The sequence below is a fragment of the Cebus imitator genome, unplaced genomic scaffold (assembly GCF_001604975.1).
Source record: "Cebus imitator isolate Cc_AM_T3 unplaced genomic scaffold, Cebus_imitator-1.0 Scaffold4, whole genome shotgun sequence".
Taxonomy (NCBI): Eukaryota; Metazoa; Chordata; class Mammalia; order Primates; family Cebidae; genus Cebus; species Cebus imitator.
In genome coordinates, this window is record NW_016107319.1 from 12,794,158 (window position 1) to 12,811,947 (window position 17,790).

The 17,790-nt window shown below is 38.3% G+C and overlaps 1 protein-coding gene across 3 annotated transcripts in view; it reads right to left on the reverse strand.

The window, feature by feature from the left end:
* The window catches only part of PRMT9 (protein arginine methyltransferase 9), a 47,378-nt gene that overhangs the window by 12,918 nt on the left and 16,670 nt on the right, over positions 1-17,790 (reverse strand). For all 3 annotated transcript variants that reach the window (XM_017534914.2, XM_037740649.1, XM_037740652.1), the window contains 3 exons: positions 12,300-12,492; positions 9,642-9,825; positions 6,415-7,132 (listed from right to left, as the gene is read on the reverse strand). In XM_017534914.2, the coding sequence (XP_017390403.1) occupies positions 6,415-7,132; positions 9,642-9,825; positions 12,300-12,492 (1,095 nt within the window). The remainder of the gene's footprint in view (positions 1-6,414; positions 7,133-9,641; positions 9,826-12,299; positions 12,493-17,790) is intronic.

Consider the following 17,790-nt stretch of genomic DNA (forward strand, 5'->3'; position numbering starts at 1 on the left):
AAAAAAAAAAAAAAAAAAAAATTAACAAAACAGCAACAGTACATTCCCTATTAATAATTACTTTAAATGCAAATGGTTAAACTCCCCAATTAAATGATACAGATTTACTGAACAGATTTTTTTAAAACCAGATGCAAAGACATGCTGTCTACAAGTGACTCACTTCAGATCTAAGGACACACATAGCAGAAAGTAAAAGGTTAGAAAGATATTCCATGCAAACAGCAACCAAAAATGCACAGGATGCCCATATTTATAACACAAAAAAAAGACCTTAAGACAAAAACTGTCAAAGGAAACATAACATCATATGACAACAAAAGGATCAATTATCAGAAAGATGTAAAACTTATCAATATATATATATATGCACCTAACATTAGCACTCACAAATATAAAAGCCAAACACCGACAGAAGTGAAGGGAGAAACAGCAATACAATAATAGTAGGAAACGTCAATAACCCACTTTCAGTTATAAATAGAAAAAGCAGACAGATCAATAAGGAAAAAGAAGATATGAACAACACTATAGACCAACTGGATGTAACAGACATACACAGAACACTCCACCCAAAAAAGCAGAATATACATACTTCTCAAGCACACATGAAACATCCTCTATAACACACCACATATGAGATCACAAAACAAGTCCCATCAAATTTAGGAAGACTAAAAACATATAAAGTATCTTCTCCAACCACAATGGAATGAAAACTAGAAATCAAGAGCAGAGGGAAAACAGGAAAATCCACATTTAAAAACTCACTCTTGCCAAGCATGATGGTGCATGCCTATAGTCCCAGCTTCTTTTGAGGCTAAGGCAGGATCAAGGAGGATTACTTGAGCCCAGGAGTTTGAGACCTACCTGGGCAACACGGTAAGACTCTATCTCAAATAATAATAATAATAATAAAATTAAAACTCACCCTTAAGACAACTAATGGGTCAAAGAAATCACAAAGAAAATATCTGAAGACAAATGAAAATGAAAACACAATATACCAAAACTTACAAAATGCAGTGGAAGAAGTACTAAGAGCAAAGTTTATAACAGTAAACACTCATTTTAAAAAAAGATTTCAGGCCAGGTGCAGTGGCACACGCCTGTAATCCCAGCACTTTGGGAGGCCGAGGCAGGCAGATCAGGAGGTCAGGAGATCAAGACCATCCTACCAGCATGGTGAAGCCCCACCTCTAAAATACAAAAATGAGCTGGGCATGAGGGAGGACGTCTGTAATCCCAGCTACAGACAGGAAGCTGAGGCAGGAGAATTGCTTGAACTCAGGAGGTGGAGGTTGCAGTGAGCTGAGATCACGCCACTGTACTCCAGCCTGGCAACAGAGCGAGACTCCATCTCAAAAAAAAAAAAAAAAAAAAAAAGGATTTCGAACCAACAACCTACTTTTATACCTGAAGGAACTAGAAAGAGAGCAAACTAAACTAAAAATTACTAGAAGGAACAAAATAATAAAGATCAAAACAAAGATAAATGAAATAGAGAACAAAAAACAGCAGGCAAATCAGGCCAGACGCAGTGGCTCATGCCTGAAATCCCAGCACTTTGGGAGGCCTAGGCAGGAGGAATCACTTGAGGCCTAGCCAACATAATGAAGCCCTGTCTCTACCAAAAAAAATTTTTAAAAACTAGCCTGGCGCAGGCATGGTGGCTCACGCCTGTAATCCCAGTACTTTGGGAGGCCAAGGCAGGCAGATCAGTTGAAGTCACAAGTTTGAGACCAGCCTGGCCAACATGGTGAAACCCTGTTTCTACCAAAAATATAAAAATTAGCCAGGTGAGGTAGTGGGTGCCTGTAATCCCACTACTCAGGAGGCTGAGACACGAGAATCACTTGAACCCAGGAGGTGGAGGTTGCAGTGAGCCAAAATCACACCACCGCACTCCAACCTGAGTGGCAGAGCAAGACTTGGTCTCAAAAAAAAAAAAAAAAAAAAAAACTACCCGGGTGTTGCAGTGCATACCTGTAGTCCCAGCTATTCAGGAGGCTAAGGCAGGAGAATCACTTCAGCCCAGGAGTTCCAAGGCTGCAGTGAGCTATGGTCGCACCACTGCTATTCAGCCTCAGTGACAGAGTGAGACCCTGTCTCTAAAAAATACAAAAACAAATTAAAAAACTAATAAAACCAAGACTAAGAAAAAAGAAGGAAGACTCAAATAATTAAAATTAGATACAAGAAGACAGTACAACTGATGCTATAAAACTGAAAAAGGATCATAAGAGAATACTATGCACAATGACATGCCAAGAAATTGGAAAACTCAGAAATGAATAAATTCCTAGAAACATACAACTTACTTAGACTAAATTAAAAAAAAAAAAATTTAACCTAAACAGGACTATAACTTGTAAGGAGATTGAAGCAGTAATCAAAAACCTCCCAATGAGGCTGTGTGTTGTGGCTGACTCCAGTAATTCTAGCACTTTGGGAAGCCAAGGCAGGAGGATCACTAATGCCCAGAAGTTCAAGACTAGCCCAGGCAACATAGTGAGACCCTGACTCTGCAAAAAAAAATTTTAAAATTAGCTGGGCATGGTGGTACATGCCTGTAGTCTCAACTACTGAGGAGGGTGAAATGGGAGGATCACATGAGCCCGGGAGGTAGAGGCTGCAGTGAGCCATCATTACGCCGCTGCACTCCAGCCTGGACAACAGAGCAAGCCCCTGTCAAAAAACAAAACAGAACACCTCCCAATGAAAACAAAAACACCAAAATCTTCCCCATGAAGAAAGGGACTAGATGGCGGAGAAGTCTACTAAACAATCAATTAATATAATACATTACATTAACAGAATGAAAACCACATGATCATCTCAATGGATGCAGAAAAAGCATTTGACAATAATCAACCCACTTTCATGATAAAAGATTCAACAAACTTGGAATAGAAGGAAACTACTTCAACATAATAAAAGCCACATATGAAAAGCCCACCAGTGACACATGTTAACCTTAGCACACTTAAAGACTGACAGCTTTTCTCCTAAGATCAGGTACAAGGGAAAGATGCCTTCTCTTTCCACACTTCTGTTCAACATAGTAGTGAAAGTACTGACCACAGAAATTAAACAAGAAAAAAAAAATGTATTCAAATTGGAAAGGAAGTATAATTATCTCTATTCATAGAAGATATGTCATATATAGAAAACCCTAAAGAGAAACAACAACGAAAACTTGTTACAACTCATAAATGACTTCAGCAAAATTATGGAACACAAATATGCAAAAATCAGCTGCATTTGCATGTACTAACAAAGGCCAAGCTAAATAGAAAATTAAGAAAAACATCCATTTATAATAACATCTAAAAAAATAAAATACTTAGGAACAAACCTAACCAAAAAGGCGGAAGGCTTACTTGTACACTGAAAACTGCAAAACATTGCTTAAAAAAAAAAAATTTAAAGACACAGGTGAATGGAAAGGCACTCTGTGTTCATGGACTGGAACACCTGCAATCCCTATCAACCCCAACAGTGTTTTTGGCAGAAACAGAAAAAATTACCCTAAAATTTATATGGAATCTCAAAGAACTCCAAACTGCCAAGACAGTCTTGAAAAAGAACAAAGTTGGAGGCCTCCCACTTCCTGACCTTAAACAAACTACAAAGTAACAGTAATCAAGACTGTGGCATGGTACTGGCATAAAGACATACAGACCAATGGAACAGAAACAAGAGCCCATAAATAAACCCAAAAATTACGTTCAGAAAACAAATCTGAAATATGTTTTCTGAAATATACAAAAATATGTATGTTTTTGTATACACTATATACAAAAATTAACTCAAAATGGATTGAATGACTAAATGTAAGTCCTAAAACTATAAAACTTCTGAAGAAAATATAAGAGAATAGCTGGAGAACAATGGATTCGGCAATGATTTCTTGGATATGCTATCAAAAGTTATTTTGCAACCAAAGCAAAAGTAAACAAATAGGACTAAATCAAACTTTAAAACTTCTGCACATCAAAATAAATGATCAAGAGTGAAAAGGCAACCTGTGAAGTGCGGAAAAAATATTTACAAATCACATGTCAAAGGTTAATATCCAGAATACAGAAAGAACTCCTACAACTCAATAACAAAATAACCCTGTTAAAAATGGGCAATAGCCAAAAGAACTCTGGCTAAAAATAATAATAATAATAATTAATAAATAAATAAATAAAGGGCAAGACCTGAACAGATATTTCTCCAAAATATGTACAAATGGCCAAAAAGCACATGAAAGGATGCTCCTCATCACTATTCATTAAGAAATTCTGACACATACTACAACATGGATGAACCTTGAAGACATTATTATGCTAAGTGAAATAAGCCAGTCAGAAAAAGAAAAACTATTGTATGATTTCACTTGTTTGAGGTCTCAAGAGTTAGTTAAACTCATAGAAATAGAAAGTAGACTGCTGGATACCAGGAGCCAGGGTGGGAGGAGCATATAGGAAACTGTCATTTATTGAGTATAGAGTATTTTACAATATGAAAGAGTTCTGGAGATATTTTTACATAACAATGTGAATATACTTCACACTGATGAAGTGAAAAACAGCTAAGAGCAAATTTTAGGCATATTTTATCATAATTTCAAAACAATTTTTAATAAAATAAAATGTGGCTATAAAGTGATTATACTGAATTTTTTGGCACACACAGAATTTGCAAATTCACGTGTCATCATTCTCAACAGTCATAGTGCAACTACAAAAACAAAAACAAAAGAAGATCCCCAAAATGGTCCATTATTCAAAACATGTCTGAAATATAACTTTGGTACTAATTTAAGAATTCCTTTACTTTCTAATTTAATTAATTTAAAAAAAAAGACAAGAGGCCTCCACAAAACTTCTGGCTATTTACCAGAAAATGAAAAATAACAAATAAATTAAAAAACACCTTTGCCACTGCTGTTTCTTCTAATCAACATATTGTTATGAAGGCAATTTCAAAAACAAACTTTCTGACAGAAATCACGCAGCCAAGATCGTGCCATTGCCTGGGCGACAGGGTGAGACTCTGTCTCAAAAAAAAAAAAAAATCACTCAATTATCAAAACTTACAAATTGTAAACATAGGATTTCATCAGTATGTGTATTTTAAAACCTGTGAACCTATAAGCAGTGGCATATGCCTAAAACCCTAGCTATTCAGAAGGCTGAAATGGAAAAATCACTTGAGCCCAGGAGTTCAAGACCAGCCTGGGCAGCACAGTGAGAACCACCCCAACCCCCCTCTAAACCCTATTCCATCCTACTCTGTGTCTAAAGAAAAAAAAAAAATCTATAAATTAATACTGAACTCTGGTTGGTAGATTTGCTTTCCACAGCAGTGTGTGTTAGCAAGTTTGAAACAATGTTATGTGCATTCTCCCTATGAGCAAATGAGTAAGTATATTACGTTAGTGAGAGTCAGGCTTTTACTGCCGGAGAAATAATACAAATATGAAAAAAGGGAACACTGCAATGTACCATGTGGTAGTGGATTAGAACTGAAAGTATCAGTATTCACTCATAGTTTTATATAGATAAATAGATACAGAAATAAAAAATACCTGTATGTGTATGATTGTGCACATGTGTATATGGATCCACGCCTGTGTACACACACACAAAACACACATATCCTCTTCCTAGCTTTCTCAATTCAGAGGGCCTAAAAGCAATGACCAGTAGCAATGAGTATACATACCTATTCATCAAGATCTTGGTTTCAGCTGGGCATGGTGGCTCATGCCTGTAATCCCAGCACTTTGGGAGGCCAACGGGGGGGTGGATCACTTGAAGTCAGGAGTTCAAGAACAGCCTGACCAACATGGTGAAGCCCTGTCTCTACTAAAAATACAAAATTAGCTGAGCATTGTGATGCACCCCTGTAATCCCAGCTACTTGGGAAGCTGAGGCAGGAGGATCGCTTGAACCCAGAAGGCGGAGGCTGCAGTGAGCCAAGATCACACCATTACACACCAGCCTGGGCAGCAAGAACGAAACTCCATCTAAAGAAAAAAAGAACTTGGTTTCAAAATATAGTTCTCCACTAAAAGGAACCAGAGTCCCTTAGAGAAAGACTGATTCTAAGACTCTAAGCTTGGGGCAGACAAAAATTCAAGATGGAAATAAAACATCTGGTTGCACCAAAGAAAGAACATGCTCAAAGAATTATGGGAACGTGTCAAAAAGACATAGTAGTTCATTTAAAGGAGCTCCCACTGGCCATACCTGGGATGATTTTAGAATCAAATGAAGTCACAGATCCTGAAAAATAACGCTTGAGGAGCATACAATCATCTTATTTTTACAGTTATGCCATTAAAGAACTTAAGGAATTTACATAAAATTTGAGCTCAAAAAAAAAAAAAAAGCCAGAAATTATTATTTTGTGTTTTACCTGGATATTGCAGCTTTTTCCATTATTTCCTGCTGAATGAGCCCAGATGGCTCAATGACATCCAATATAATTATGCTCCATAACTTGTCTGATTTTGGCCTTTGTAACATAGCAGATTCATCCTCCACATGTCTCAGCCAAAACTCAAGTGTTTCTTTAGGAAAGTGATTGGCTTCAGATATGAGGTCCAGAGCAATCCGATGCTGGTCTTTCTCCACAGAACTGTATGGTTTAACATGCCCAAGTGTGCCAGCAATAATAGGCAGAATAGAGAAGCCTTCAGACACATCTAACACATAGAAAGGTTCAAGGATGCTCTGTACAGTATTACTCTGCCCAGTTCCAGAGCTCGTCTCATTATTCTGACAGTGAGTGTCTATGGTCTGACACGGTTTCTCTGGAGTCAGTGAAGACAAAACTTTCCTCATTGCCATTTTAAAGCCTTCATGATATGGAATGTTGTTTAGCAAAGCAATTTCTGTAGATTCCAAAACACACGTCTGCTCTACAGCATCTGGTTTACTGGTCTGAAGGTTGGCGAGGGCACTACAAAGTTCAGCCTCATTTCCTAATGATAACAAGTCTTTATTCTGGGTAAAACTTTTTGCAACATCCATTTCACATTCCAAACCCAAGACACTAATACTCTGGATTCTTAAGTAACAGTCTTGACAAGACACTTCCATCATCACATGGTCTCCAGGCTTTATCCCATAGTCTTCATTAAATAGAAAGAAAGAAAAAAATTAATAAGGAGTGCTTATAAGCCTGAGGATCACATAAACATCTCCATCCTCTATTTAACCTCTCATTCTTTAAATCACTATAGAAAGAATTACAAATATTCATTTCATATACAAAAAAAAAAAAAAAAAAAACCTAGGAAAACTCTACCAGCTTTACTTAAGGAGAAAGTGAAGTCTGAAGACTCAATTAACCAGCAGCATAATGGAGACATTCAAGAGCCCCATTATTGACCCTAAGGCTATCAGTATGACAGTGTTTTTACTGCAATCACTAGGTCTCTCCATATCCCCAATTTGGGGGTTTGGTGGAGTACTGCAGGGAACAGTACTCCACCAAAGATAACAAAGATAAAATTCGGGGATAAATATCAAACCTCACTTTAAAGGGACATTCTTTTCACTAAAAGAAATTTCCAAAGGAACAAGATAACATTCAACAGAATCATATCAGTAATACTTCTTATCTGTATTTTAGACACTATTGCATGTCTAGGAACTTGAAAGTATAAGGAAGAACTAAGGCTTACAATAAAGACCATATCATACTCCTTTCATATGTGGGAGAACTTTTGTTTTGTTTTGTCTTTTGAGAAGAGGTCTCACTTTGTCACCCAGGCTGGGATGCAGTGGCATAACATGGCCCCCTGCAGCCTCCATCTCCTGGGTTCGAGCGATCCTCCTGCCTCAGCCTCCCAAGTCTGGGACTATGGATGCATGCCACCACACCCAACTAATTTTTTTTTTTTTTTAATAGAGATGAGGTCTTGCTATTTTATTCAGGCTGGTCTTGAACTCCTGGGTTCAAGTGATCCTCTTGCCTTAGCCTTCCAATGTGTTGGGATAATAGGAGTGAGCCACTGTGTCTGGCCTACACATAGTAACATTTTTCAATATAAACGTATAAATGTATAATCACAATTCCTTGTCATTAGCCCTGGTACCAGTTGAAAATACAAGTTGTTACTCTATTTTGTTTGTTTTTTGGTTTTTTTTGGAGACAGTGTCTTGCTCTGTTGCCCAGGCTGGAGTGCAGTGGTATGATCCCTGTGGCCTCAATCTCAGGGATCAAGCTATCTTTCAACCTCACCCTCCTGACTAGCTGGGACTACAGGCGCTTGCCACCATGCCTGAATTTTTTTTAATTTTTAGTAGAGACCAGACTGGTCTTAAGCTCCTGAACGCCAGCAATCCTCCTACCTCAGCAGGAGGATCCCAAAGTGCTGGTATTACAGGCGTGAGCCACTAAGCCCAGCCACAGATTGCTATTCTTATGTTTAAACATGTAAATGTCCTTTCTCTAAGGATTAAAAACAAAAGGCCATCTGTCTAAGTTACTACAGGTATAAGAGAATTAAAACAAACACAAGTAAAAACTGTCATTTACTGAGTGCCAGTCCCTGTGGTAGGCATTTTATACCCACTATCTCTAATAATCCCTATAAGAGTGCGGCAAGATAAATGGTATTGTCCCATTTTTATATATGATACAACAAAAACTCTAAAAAACAACTGGCAAGGATGACCAGGAAGGAATCTGTAAGTAACAGAGACAAGAACTGAATCCAAATCTACCTGACTCCAAAAACAACATACTAGTCAAAACAATATACTAACTCCAGGCCTTTATGACCTTGCCAAATTAGATCCTTGATTAAGAAACTAAACAGAAATAGATGTATTAACTTTCAGTTTAAGAAAGGTAGAGTTTTTCTGTGTGTGCACACAGGCACGTGTGTGTGTGGGCAACACTGCTCTATTGCCCAGGCTAGAGTTCAGTGTTACAATCTTGGCTCACTGCAACCTCAACCTCCTAGACTCAAGGAATCTTTCTTGGACTACAAGCACTTGCCACCATGCCCTGGTAATTTATTATTATTATTATTATTATTTTGTAGAAATGAGGTCTTGCTATGTTGCCCAGGCTGGTCTCAAACTCCTGGCCTCAAGCAGTCCTACCTGGGCCTCCCAAAGTACTGGGGTTACAGATGTCAGCCACCATACCCAGCCTAAAAAGGGCAGTTTTTCTATATAATTCATCTGCTTTAAACTTACTGAAACCCATCACATCACTGTAAAAAATATTCCTACTAAAAAAAAAAATCTTTAATACCAGATCCATGAACTCTCTAAAACTGAAAAATTTTGTGCTTTTATGAGTATGTACTTTTTTTTTTTTGATCCGGGGCTCCACAGATATCCTCAGCTTCTCTAAGGAGTAAGAACTTCTGCACTAAAAGCAATACTTTTCACTACTTTCCATGAAATAATGGAGGAGGATTTCTTTCATCTACTGGCAACCAGAAAAATCAGAGCCGAAGAAATAATTTAATGATAGGCTTTTGGAGTGCTATGCAGCAGAGTTTTTATTTATTTATTTTATTTATTATTATTATTATTATTTTTTTTTTTTTTGCCACTGACTCAAATACTTAGAAGATTAAAGCAAGAGGTTTTAAAAAAAAAAAATTTGACAAGACTTACCTGCCAGGTCTTGAACAGGGTAGACAGCCTGTTCCCAACATGTTTCCTCACTAGGACTGGTGGATAAACTATGTTCATCATCAAGCTGGAGCACAAACCAAACCATAATAGCATCTAGTGTGCCTTCTTTAATAACAGGAATACCAATCTTATCAGGCTTTTTAGTTGCAAGACTTTTTAATTCCTGAGAAAAATGTAAAAGAAATGAAAGGGTTTTATACATTTCATATGTTCATACCTCAATGTCTTACCATTGTCCATCTCTGGAGTTCTCAGTCCTGCCCAGCTCCCTTGGGGACTCAGTATCTTGGCACACCTATAACCATGTAAGGCATACTGGTTGGGAAGCTCTGACCTATTTTACTGGAATACCATGCAGCTATTATTAAAAAGAAAGAGGCAGATATATATTGCTGATATGGAAATTAGTCCACAACATATTGTTGAATGAAAAAGGTTAAGTGACAAAGTAGTGGGGATTGTTTTGTTTAAAAAATAGAGGGGGGTGGGGGGGCAGGGAAAGAAAGGAAGTGGCGAGGAGAGAGAGAGAGGAGAGTGAGTGTGTGTGTGTGTGTGTGCGCGCGCGCGCACGCGTGTGTATGTGTAAGAATAGAAAAGCAAATCTGGAAAGATACATTTCAAACTAGTGACCTGGCAAAAGAAGGGTTAAGATTTTAAACAAGAAGAAAAATGGCTGGGCATGGTGGCTCATGCCAGTAATTCCAGCACTTTGGAAGGCCAAGGCAAGCGGATCATAAGGTCAGGAGATCACGACCAACCTGGCCAACAGGGTGAAACTCTCTACTAAAATACAAAAAAATTAGCCACGCATGGTGGTGTGCACCTGTAGTCCCAACTACTCTGAAGGCTGAGGCAGGGGAATCGCTTGAACCAGGAGGTGGAGGCTGCAGTGAGCTAAGATCATGCCATTGCACCCCAGCCTGATGATACAGCAAGGCTCCATCTAAAAAAAAAGTAAGAAAAATACTAGGACTTTTTCCTTTCTATCCTATATTGCTTGAAAGTATTAAACAGGTAGGCATGACTTTTGGAATTAAAACCTTAATAAGATTTGTGTGTGTGGATAAGAAAAATTAAAATTTTAAAAGCCCTTAAAATAATAAAAGGATATTTTAGGGGTAACTGGCAGCTACAAACATGTTACTTGCCATTGAAAGTCAGAACAGGTAAGGAATGCTCTTGAAGCTCAGAAAGCTCAGCCTCAGTAAGCAAGGCCAAATTGTTAAATTAGTTCCAGATCACCTCAAGAACAATGTTGTAACAAATAATAAATGAAAGCTTCTATTAAATTATGAAAATCTTAGGCTAGCCAGGCGAGGTGGCTCACACCTATAATCCCAGCACCTTAGGAGGCCAAGGCAGGTGGATCACCTGAAGTTAAAAGTTGGAGACCAGCCTGGCTAACATGGTGAAACCCTGTCTCTACTAAAATTAGCCACTCGTGGTAGCAGGTGCCTATAATCCCAGCTACTCAGGAGGCTGAGGCAAGAGAATCTCTTGAACCTGGGAGGCAGAGGTTGCTGTAAGCCAAGATCACACCATTGCACTCCAGCCTGGGCAACAAGAGCAAAACTTTGTCTCAAAAAAAAAAAAAAAACAAATTAGGCTAAAATTACCCTCACAAAGTCTTCTATCTCCAAACAGGTTTCACTTATGACATTTACGTACTTGGACATTTAACTTTACCTATTAAAGACCTTTAGAGAATTCCATGTAACCTTTCCAATTTCTTTGGGCACTTTCCTTATATAGAACATCCTCACACCATTCACCAACACACACATATACACACCAGGGTAATCAACTTCTCTTGCTTTTCCTAGGACTGTATTGGTTTCAAAACAGAAAGTCCCAAGTCTTGGAACCCATTTCGGTCCTTGGCAAACCATAAAGGCTGGTCACCACAATACACATATAACCTAGAGATTTGGATTATTGTTCATTTTGTTAATTTGAAATGGCAGCATGATACAGAGAAAAGTCAGAAAGACCTACGTTAGAATTCCTGCCCCTGTATTCACATGCTGAATAACTTGGGGGGAAATTATTTAATGTGAGCAACAATTTCCTCATCTGCATAACACAAGGATAATTATAATTGTATGGCAGTATGTTAAGAGCTCCTAAGAATGGGGTGGGGGGGCGGGGAGAGGTTCTCTGTATTTAAAGTAAGCAGGTTGGGTATGGTGGTTCCTATGCATGTAATCCTAGCACTTGGGGAGGCCAGTGTCAGCAGACTACTTGAGTTCAGAGCTCAAGACCAGCCTGGGCCACGTGGCAAAACCCCGTCTCTACTAAAAATACAAAAATTAGCCGGGCACAGTGGCACATGCCTGTAGCTAATTGGGGGCTGAGGCAGGAGGACTGCTTGAACACAGGAGGTTGATGCTGCAGTGAGCTGAGATGGTAGGTATCACTGCACTCCAGCCTGGGTGACAGAGCAAGACACTGTCTCAAAATAAATTAAGTAAGTAAGAGAATAATTCCAGCAAGAAATTCTAATTACTCTTTAATCATTTTCTTTACATACAGTAAGTGGAATCTCATGCAAACTCATAAAATAAGACTGTCCTATATATTATTTTAAACAATGCATGAAATTTAATGCTTGAAAATAGTAACCGAATTCTTTTTCACCTGAAGGTTGTTGAAATCTACTGTCATAATTTTAAAGCACTCTGTCAAAGCCAAATATCCTCCAGGAACTTGATTCATCTTTTCAGTTGTATAAGGTTCAGTTGTTTCTTCGGTATCTACAGAAGAATAAGCCAGACTCTGAAATTTCACATTTGTTGGCAAATGGATACCAGCAATGTCCTTAATACCCACTCTGTAGAGAGAGAAAATAGGGGAAGGGAAGGAAAATTGATTTTTTTTAGAATAAAGTAACATTATCTAATATTGAGTCCAGAAAAAAATACAAAAATGAAATAAAATCTCATGAGCAAAGATATCTTAAACATAACTACATACATACACATATACCACCACTAAGTATAAAGGAAAACAACTATAAACAGGTCTACAATAAATTTAAGAACTTCTGCTGTAAAAAAAAAAAAAATACCCTGTAAGAAAGTAAAAGGTAAATCACTGAGAGAAGATATTTGTAATAACTATATTCAACAAAGGGCTCATAACCAAAATATATTTTAAAATTCCTACATATTAATAAAAACCAAAAATGGGCAAAAGACTTAGATACTTCACAAAAGAGCATATCCAAATGGCCAATAAGCACATGAAGAGGTGCTCAGCTTCAACAGCCATCAGGGAAATGGAGTTAAAATCACAATGCATACTACACATTTACCAGAATGGAAAAAAAAAAAAAAAAACTAGTAGTCAATACCAAGTATGGTGAGGATACAGACTCACACACCACTGGAGTATAAAATTAGTAAGATCACTTTGGAAGGCTGCTTTGTAGTGCCAACTTGAACTGAACATACCTATTCAGATTCATTCTTAATGGAAGAACCTCACAGTGTTTGGCATTTCCACTTCTGAGAATATAGCCAACAGAAATTAATACATATTATCACCAAAAGAATGTTCAAGAATGTTTATAGCTGCACTGCTTCTGAAAGCCAAAAAAACTGATATAACCTAAACATCTATCAGTACTATAACAGGCAAATCTGGTATAGTCATATAATGGAGTATGATTCAGCAATGAGAACAAAGTAAACACAAAAGAAGCTAGGCACACAAAAACAAATCACACTGTATGGTTCTATTCGTATGAAATTCAAAACAAGCAACACTCATCTATGGTGTTAGAAGTCAGGATAGTAAGTGCTCCAGGGAGAGTGGGCACTGGTAAAGAGAAAGGGTTTCTTCCTGTGCACTTTACATTATATAGCGATAATATTCTCGTCCTTGATCTCAGCACTGATTACCCAAGTCTATCAACGTAATGATAATTCATCAAATCACAAATTTATGGCTTACACACTTACTATAAAAATGTCTGATGTCAGTAAAATTTACATTGGGCAGGCATGGTGGCTCATGCCTGTAATCCCAGCACTTTGGGAGGCCAAGATGAGAGGATCACTTGAGCCCAGGAGTTAAGAGACCAGTATGGACAACATAGAAAGATTCTTCTAAATAAAATAAAATAGCCAGGTATGGTGGTATGTGTCTGGAGTCCTAGATACTTGGGAGGCTGAGGCAGGAGGATCACTTGAGCCTAGGAGTTCAAGGCTGCAGTGAGCTATGATCACATCACTGCTCTCCAACCTGGGCAACAGAGAGAGACCCCCTGTCTCAAAAAAGAAGCAAAAAAGAAGATTTATAATCAAAAAATACTTTATGAAAATTTAAACAAGATTTTGTAAAAGGAAAATACTCCAACCTCATCTCACCTCACCTCATCTCAGTGGCATTACTTTTTTTTTTAGAGAATTTGCCTTTATAAAGTTTCAAGTTCAAATAACATACTTTTACAGATTATTTTCTTACACTCTCAAAAGATGAACCAGCAAATGGAACTACTAATGATTTTAATAACTCAAAATTAAAAATCACAAGTTAAAACAAAAAATATGTGACAATTTTTTTTTTTTTTTTTTTTTTTTTTTTTTTTTTTGTTTATTTTTTTTTTTTTTTTTTTTTTTTTTTTTTTTTGAGACAAGGCCTCATGCTGTCACCCAGGCTGGAGTACAAAGGCACAATCTTGGCCCACTGCAACCTCCATCTCCCAGGCTCAAGCAATTCTCCTGCCTCTGCTTCCTCAATAGTTGGGATTACAGGTGCATGCCACCATGGCTGGCTAATTTTTCTAATTTTTATATAGACAGGGTTTCACCATGTTGCCCAGGCTGGTCTCAAACTCCTGAGCTCAGGCAATCTGCCCCCCGCAGTCACCAAAAGTGCTGGTATTACAGGTGTGAGCACTGCGCCCGGCCAGACAATTTCTTTCTGATGTATTATAAACTACTTGAATATATACTGTCAAAACTTTGAGCAATATAGTAAAAGATTTTAATGTGTATCCTTCCATACCTTTTTTATATTTGTATATAACACTCTATTTGTACATTACTGAAACATTCTGTACCACCTGTGAGTAGGTTGTATTCACCATGTCTCTTTATCTCTCAAAAGATACTTCAGTGTAACTTTATTAAAAATGAGAATATTCTCTTAACCACAGCAATCAAAATCAGAGTTTTTTTGTTTTGGGTTGTTTTTTTTTTTTTTTTGAGATGGAGTCTTGCTCTGTCGCCAGGCTGGAGTGCTGTGGGGCAATCTCAGCTTGCTGCAAACTTCACCTTCCAGTTCAAGCAATTCCCCTCCCTCAGCCTCCTGAGTAGCTGGGACTACAGATGCGTACCACCATGCCCAGCTAATTTTTTTGTATGTTAGTAGAGACAGGGTTTCACCACGTTCACCAGGATGGTCTCAATCTCCCGACCTTGTAATCTGCCCACCTCGGCCTTCCAAAGTGCTGGGATCACAGGTGTGAGCTATAGCACCCAGCCAGTATTATCTAACCTATACTTCATATTCTGTATTTGTCAACTGAATCAAAAATCAGTAATGAAGGCAGGGCACAGTGGCTCATGCCTGTAATCCAAGCACTTTAGGAGGCTATGGCAGAAGGATCCCTTGAGCCCAGGAGTACAAGACCAGCATGGGCAACACAGCAAGACCCAGTCTCTATAAAAAATTTTAAAAATTAATCAGACATGGTGGTACACACCTGTGGTTACAGCTACTCAGGAGGCTGAAGTAGGAGGATCACTTAAGTCTGGCAGGTCAAGACTGCAGTGAGCCATAATTGAACCAATGCGCTCCAACCAGAGCAACAGAGCAAGACCCTGTCTCAAAAAAATATAGTTTTTTTCCCCAATACAAGTCACAGTTTCAATTTAGCTACCCTGTCTCTTTAATCTCCTTTAATCTGAAACAGTTCTTCATCTTTGCTCTATCTCTCATGCCACTGACATTTTTTAAGAAAATAGGCCAATTGTTTTATAGAATGGTTCCAACTTGGGTTTGTCTGAGGTTTTCTCACAATTAGATTATCACAGGTTGTACATTTTGGATGTGGTACTATATAAGAAATGCATCCTCAAAGCAACAAATCTGGGGGAATCTTACTGGTGATGTTAGCTTTAATCACTTGGTTAAGATGTGTGGTCACTGGTGCCTGTCAACATAGGGGCAAGGAGAGGAAGAGCATTAGGACAAATACCTAACGCATGTGGGGCTTTAAACCTAGATGACAGCGTGATAGGTGCAGCAAACCACCATGACACATGTATATATATGTAACAAACCTGCATGTTCTCCACACGTATCTCAGAACTTACAGTAAAATAAAATTAAAGTTAAGGCCAGGCGCAGTGGCTCATGCCTGTAATCCCAGCACTTCGGGAGGCCGAGGCAGGTGGATCATGAGGTCAAGGGTTCAAGACCATCCTGGCCAAGATGGTGAAACCCCATCTCTACTAAAAATATAAAAATTAGCCAGGTGTGGTAGCGGGCACCTGTATTTCCAGCTACTTGGGAGGCTGAGGCAGGAGAATCGCTTGACCTCAGGCGGCAGAGATTGCAGTGAGCCGAGATTGTGCCACTGAACTCCAGCCTGGGCAACAGAGTGAGGCTCTGTCTCAAAAAATAATAATAATAATAATTTAATTTAAAAAAAAAAAAAAAGGCTGGGCAAAGTGGCTCAGGCCTATAATCCCAGCACTTTGGGAGACCAACGAGGGTGGATTACTGAGGTCGGGAGTTCCAGGACAGCCTGGCCAACGTGATGAACCCTGTCTCTACTAAAAGAAAAAATACAAAAAAATTAGCCAGGCATGGTATCCTATAATCCCAGCTACTTGGGAGGCCGAGGCAGGAGAATGGCTTGAACCTGGGAGGCAGAGGTTGCAGTGAGCCAAGATCGCACCACTGCACTCCAGCCTGGGCAACAAGAGTGAAACTCCGTCTCAAAAAAAAAAAAAAAAAAAAAGATATTGTGTGGTTTCTTCCCTACATACTTACGATCTTTCCTTTTGTAGTAATTTGAGAGATACTTTGAAACTATATAAATGCCCTGATCCTCATCAGATTTCCCTCTATTGATTTAGCATCTATTCATGATTCTTGCCTCCCAAAAAGTAATTCTGCCTCGTTTTTCCTATACATACTATTAGTCAGCATTTACTGTAAGGATGAGTTGTAGTTTTATCCCCCTTTATGTATTTATTAATCTGCTTAAGATATGTAGAAATTCACGGATTCTTATTCAGTGGGTTTTAATCCATTAGGCCCCTTCTTTATTTTGGTGATTAAATTGTCCCAAATTTGGCCAGTGAGAGACTCTTCAAGCATGCTGCTGTGTCCTTTTGCTCCCCTTTCCCCCCACTAAAATCTTTTTGAGCACTTCCTCACCATCTAATACAAAATGTCCCAGAATCATCTTGAATCTATTCCACCCCAGTACAGGAATCAGCCACTGCTTCAAGAAGCTATAGTTCCTTTGGTGAGAAATGGTATTTAAAAACCAAGATCTGGGTTCTAGGTATGCTCACTGCTCCTAAGATTATGCCTTGTCTTTCTCACTTAACAGTATACTATAAACTTATTTCCTTGTCTATGCATATACCTTAACTATTTTTTGTATTAGGTGACTGTCATATCATAATTTATTGAAATATTTTCTTATTAATATAAACATTCAGATAATTTTTTGTTTGCCTTAATTTTTCCAATTACAGTATTACCGTGGACATCCCTGTACACACATCACTCCACATATGTATGAGTATTTATCAGGATAGATTCCCAGACATAGAAATGCTAGATCAAGGACTACAAACATCTTTAGTGTTGTTAGAAAATGCCAAATCAAGCTACTAAAATGTTTTATCTACAGTATATAAATTTTCCCTACACCTATGAGAAAATAAAACATCATACAACTTTAATGTGCTAACATAAGCAGTTAGAAAATGTTATCCCAGACCATCCTGGTCAACATGGTGAAACCCCGTCTCTACTAAAAACACAAAAAAAAAAAAATTAGCTGGGCATGGTAGCGCGTGCCTGTAATCCCAGCGACTCAGGAGGCTGGGGCAGGAGAATTGCTTGAACCCGGGAGGCGGAGGTTGCGGTGAGCCGAGAT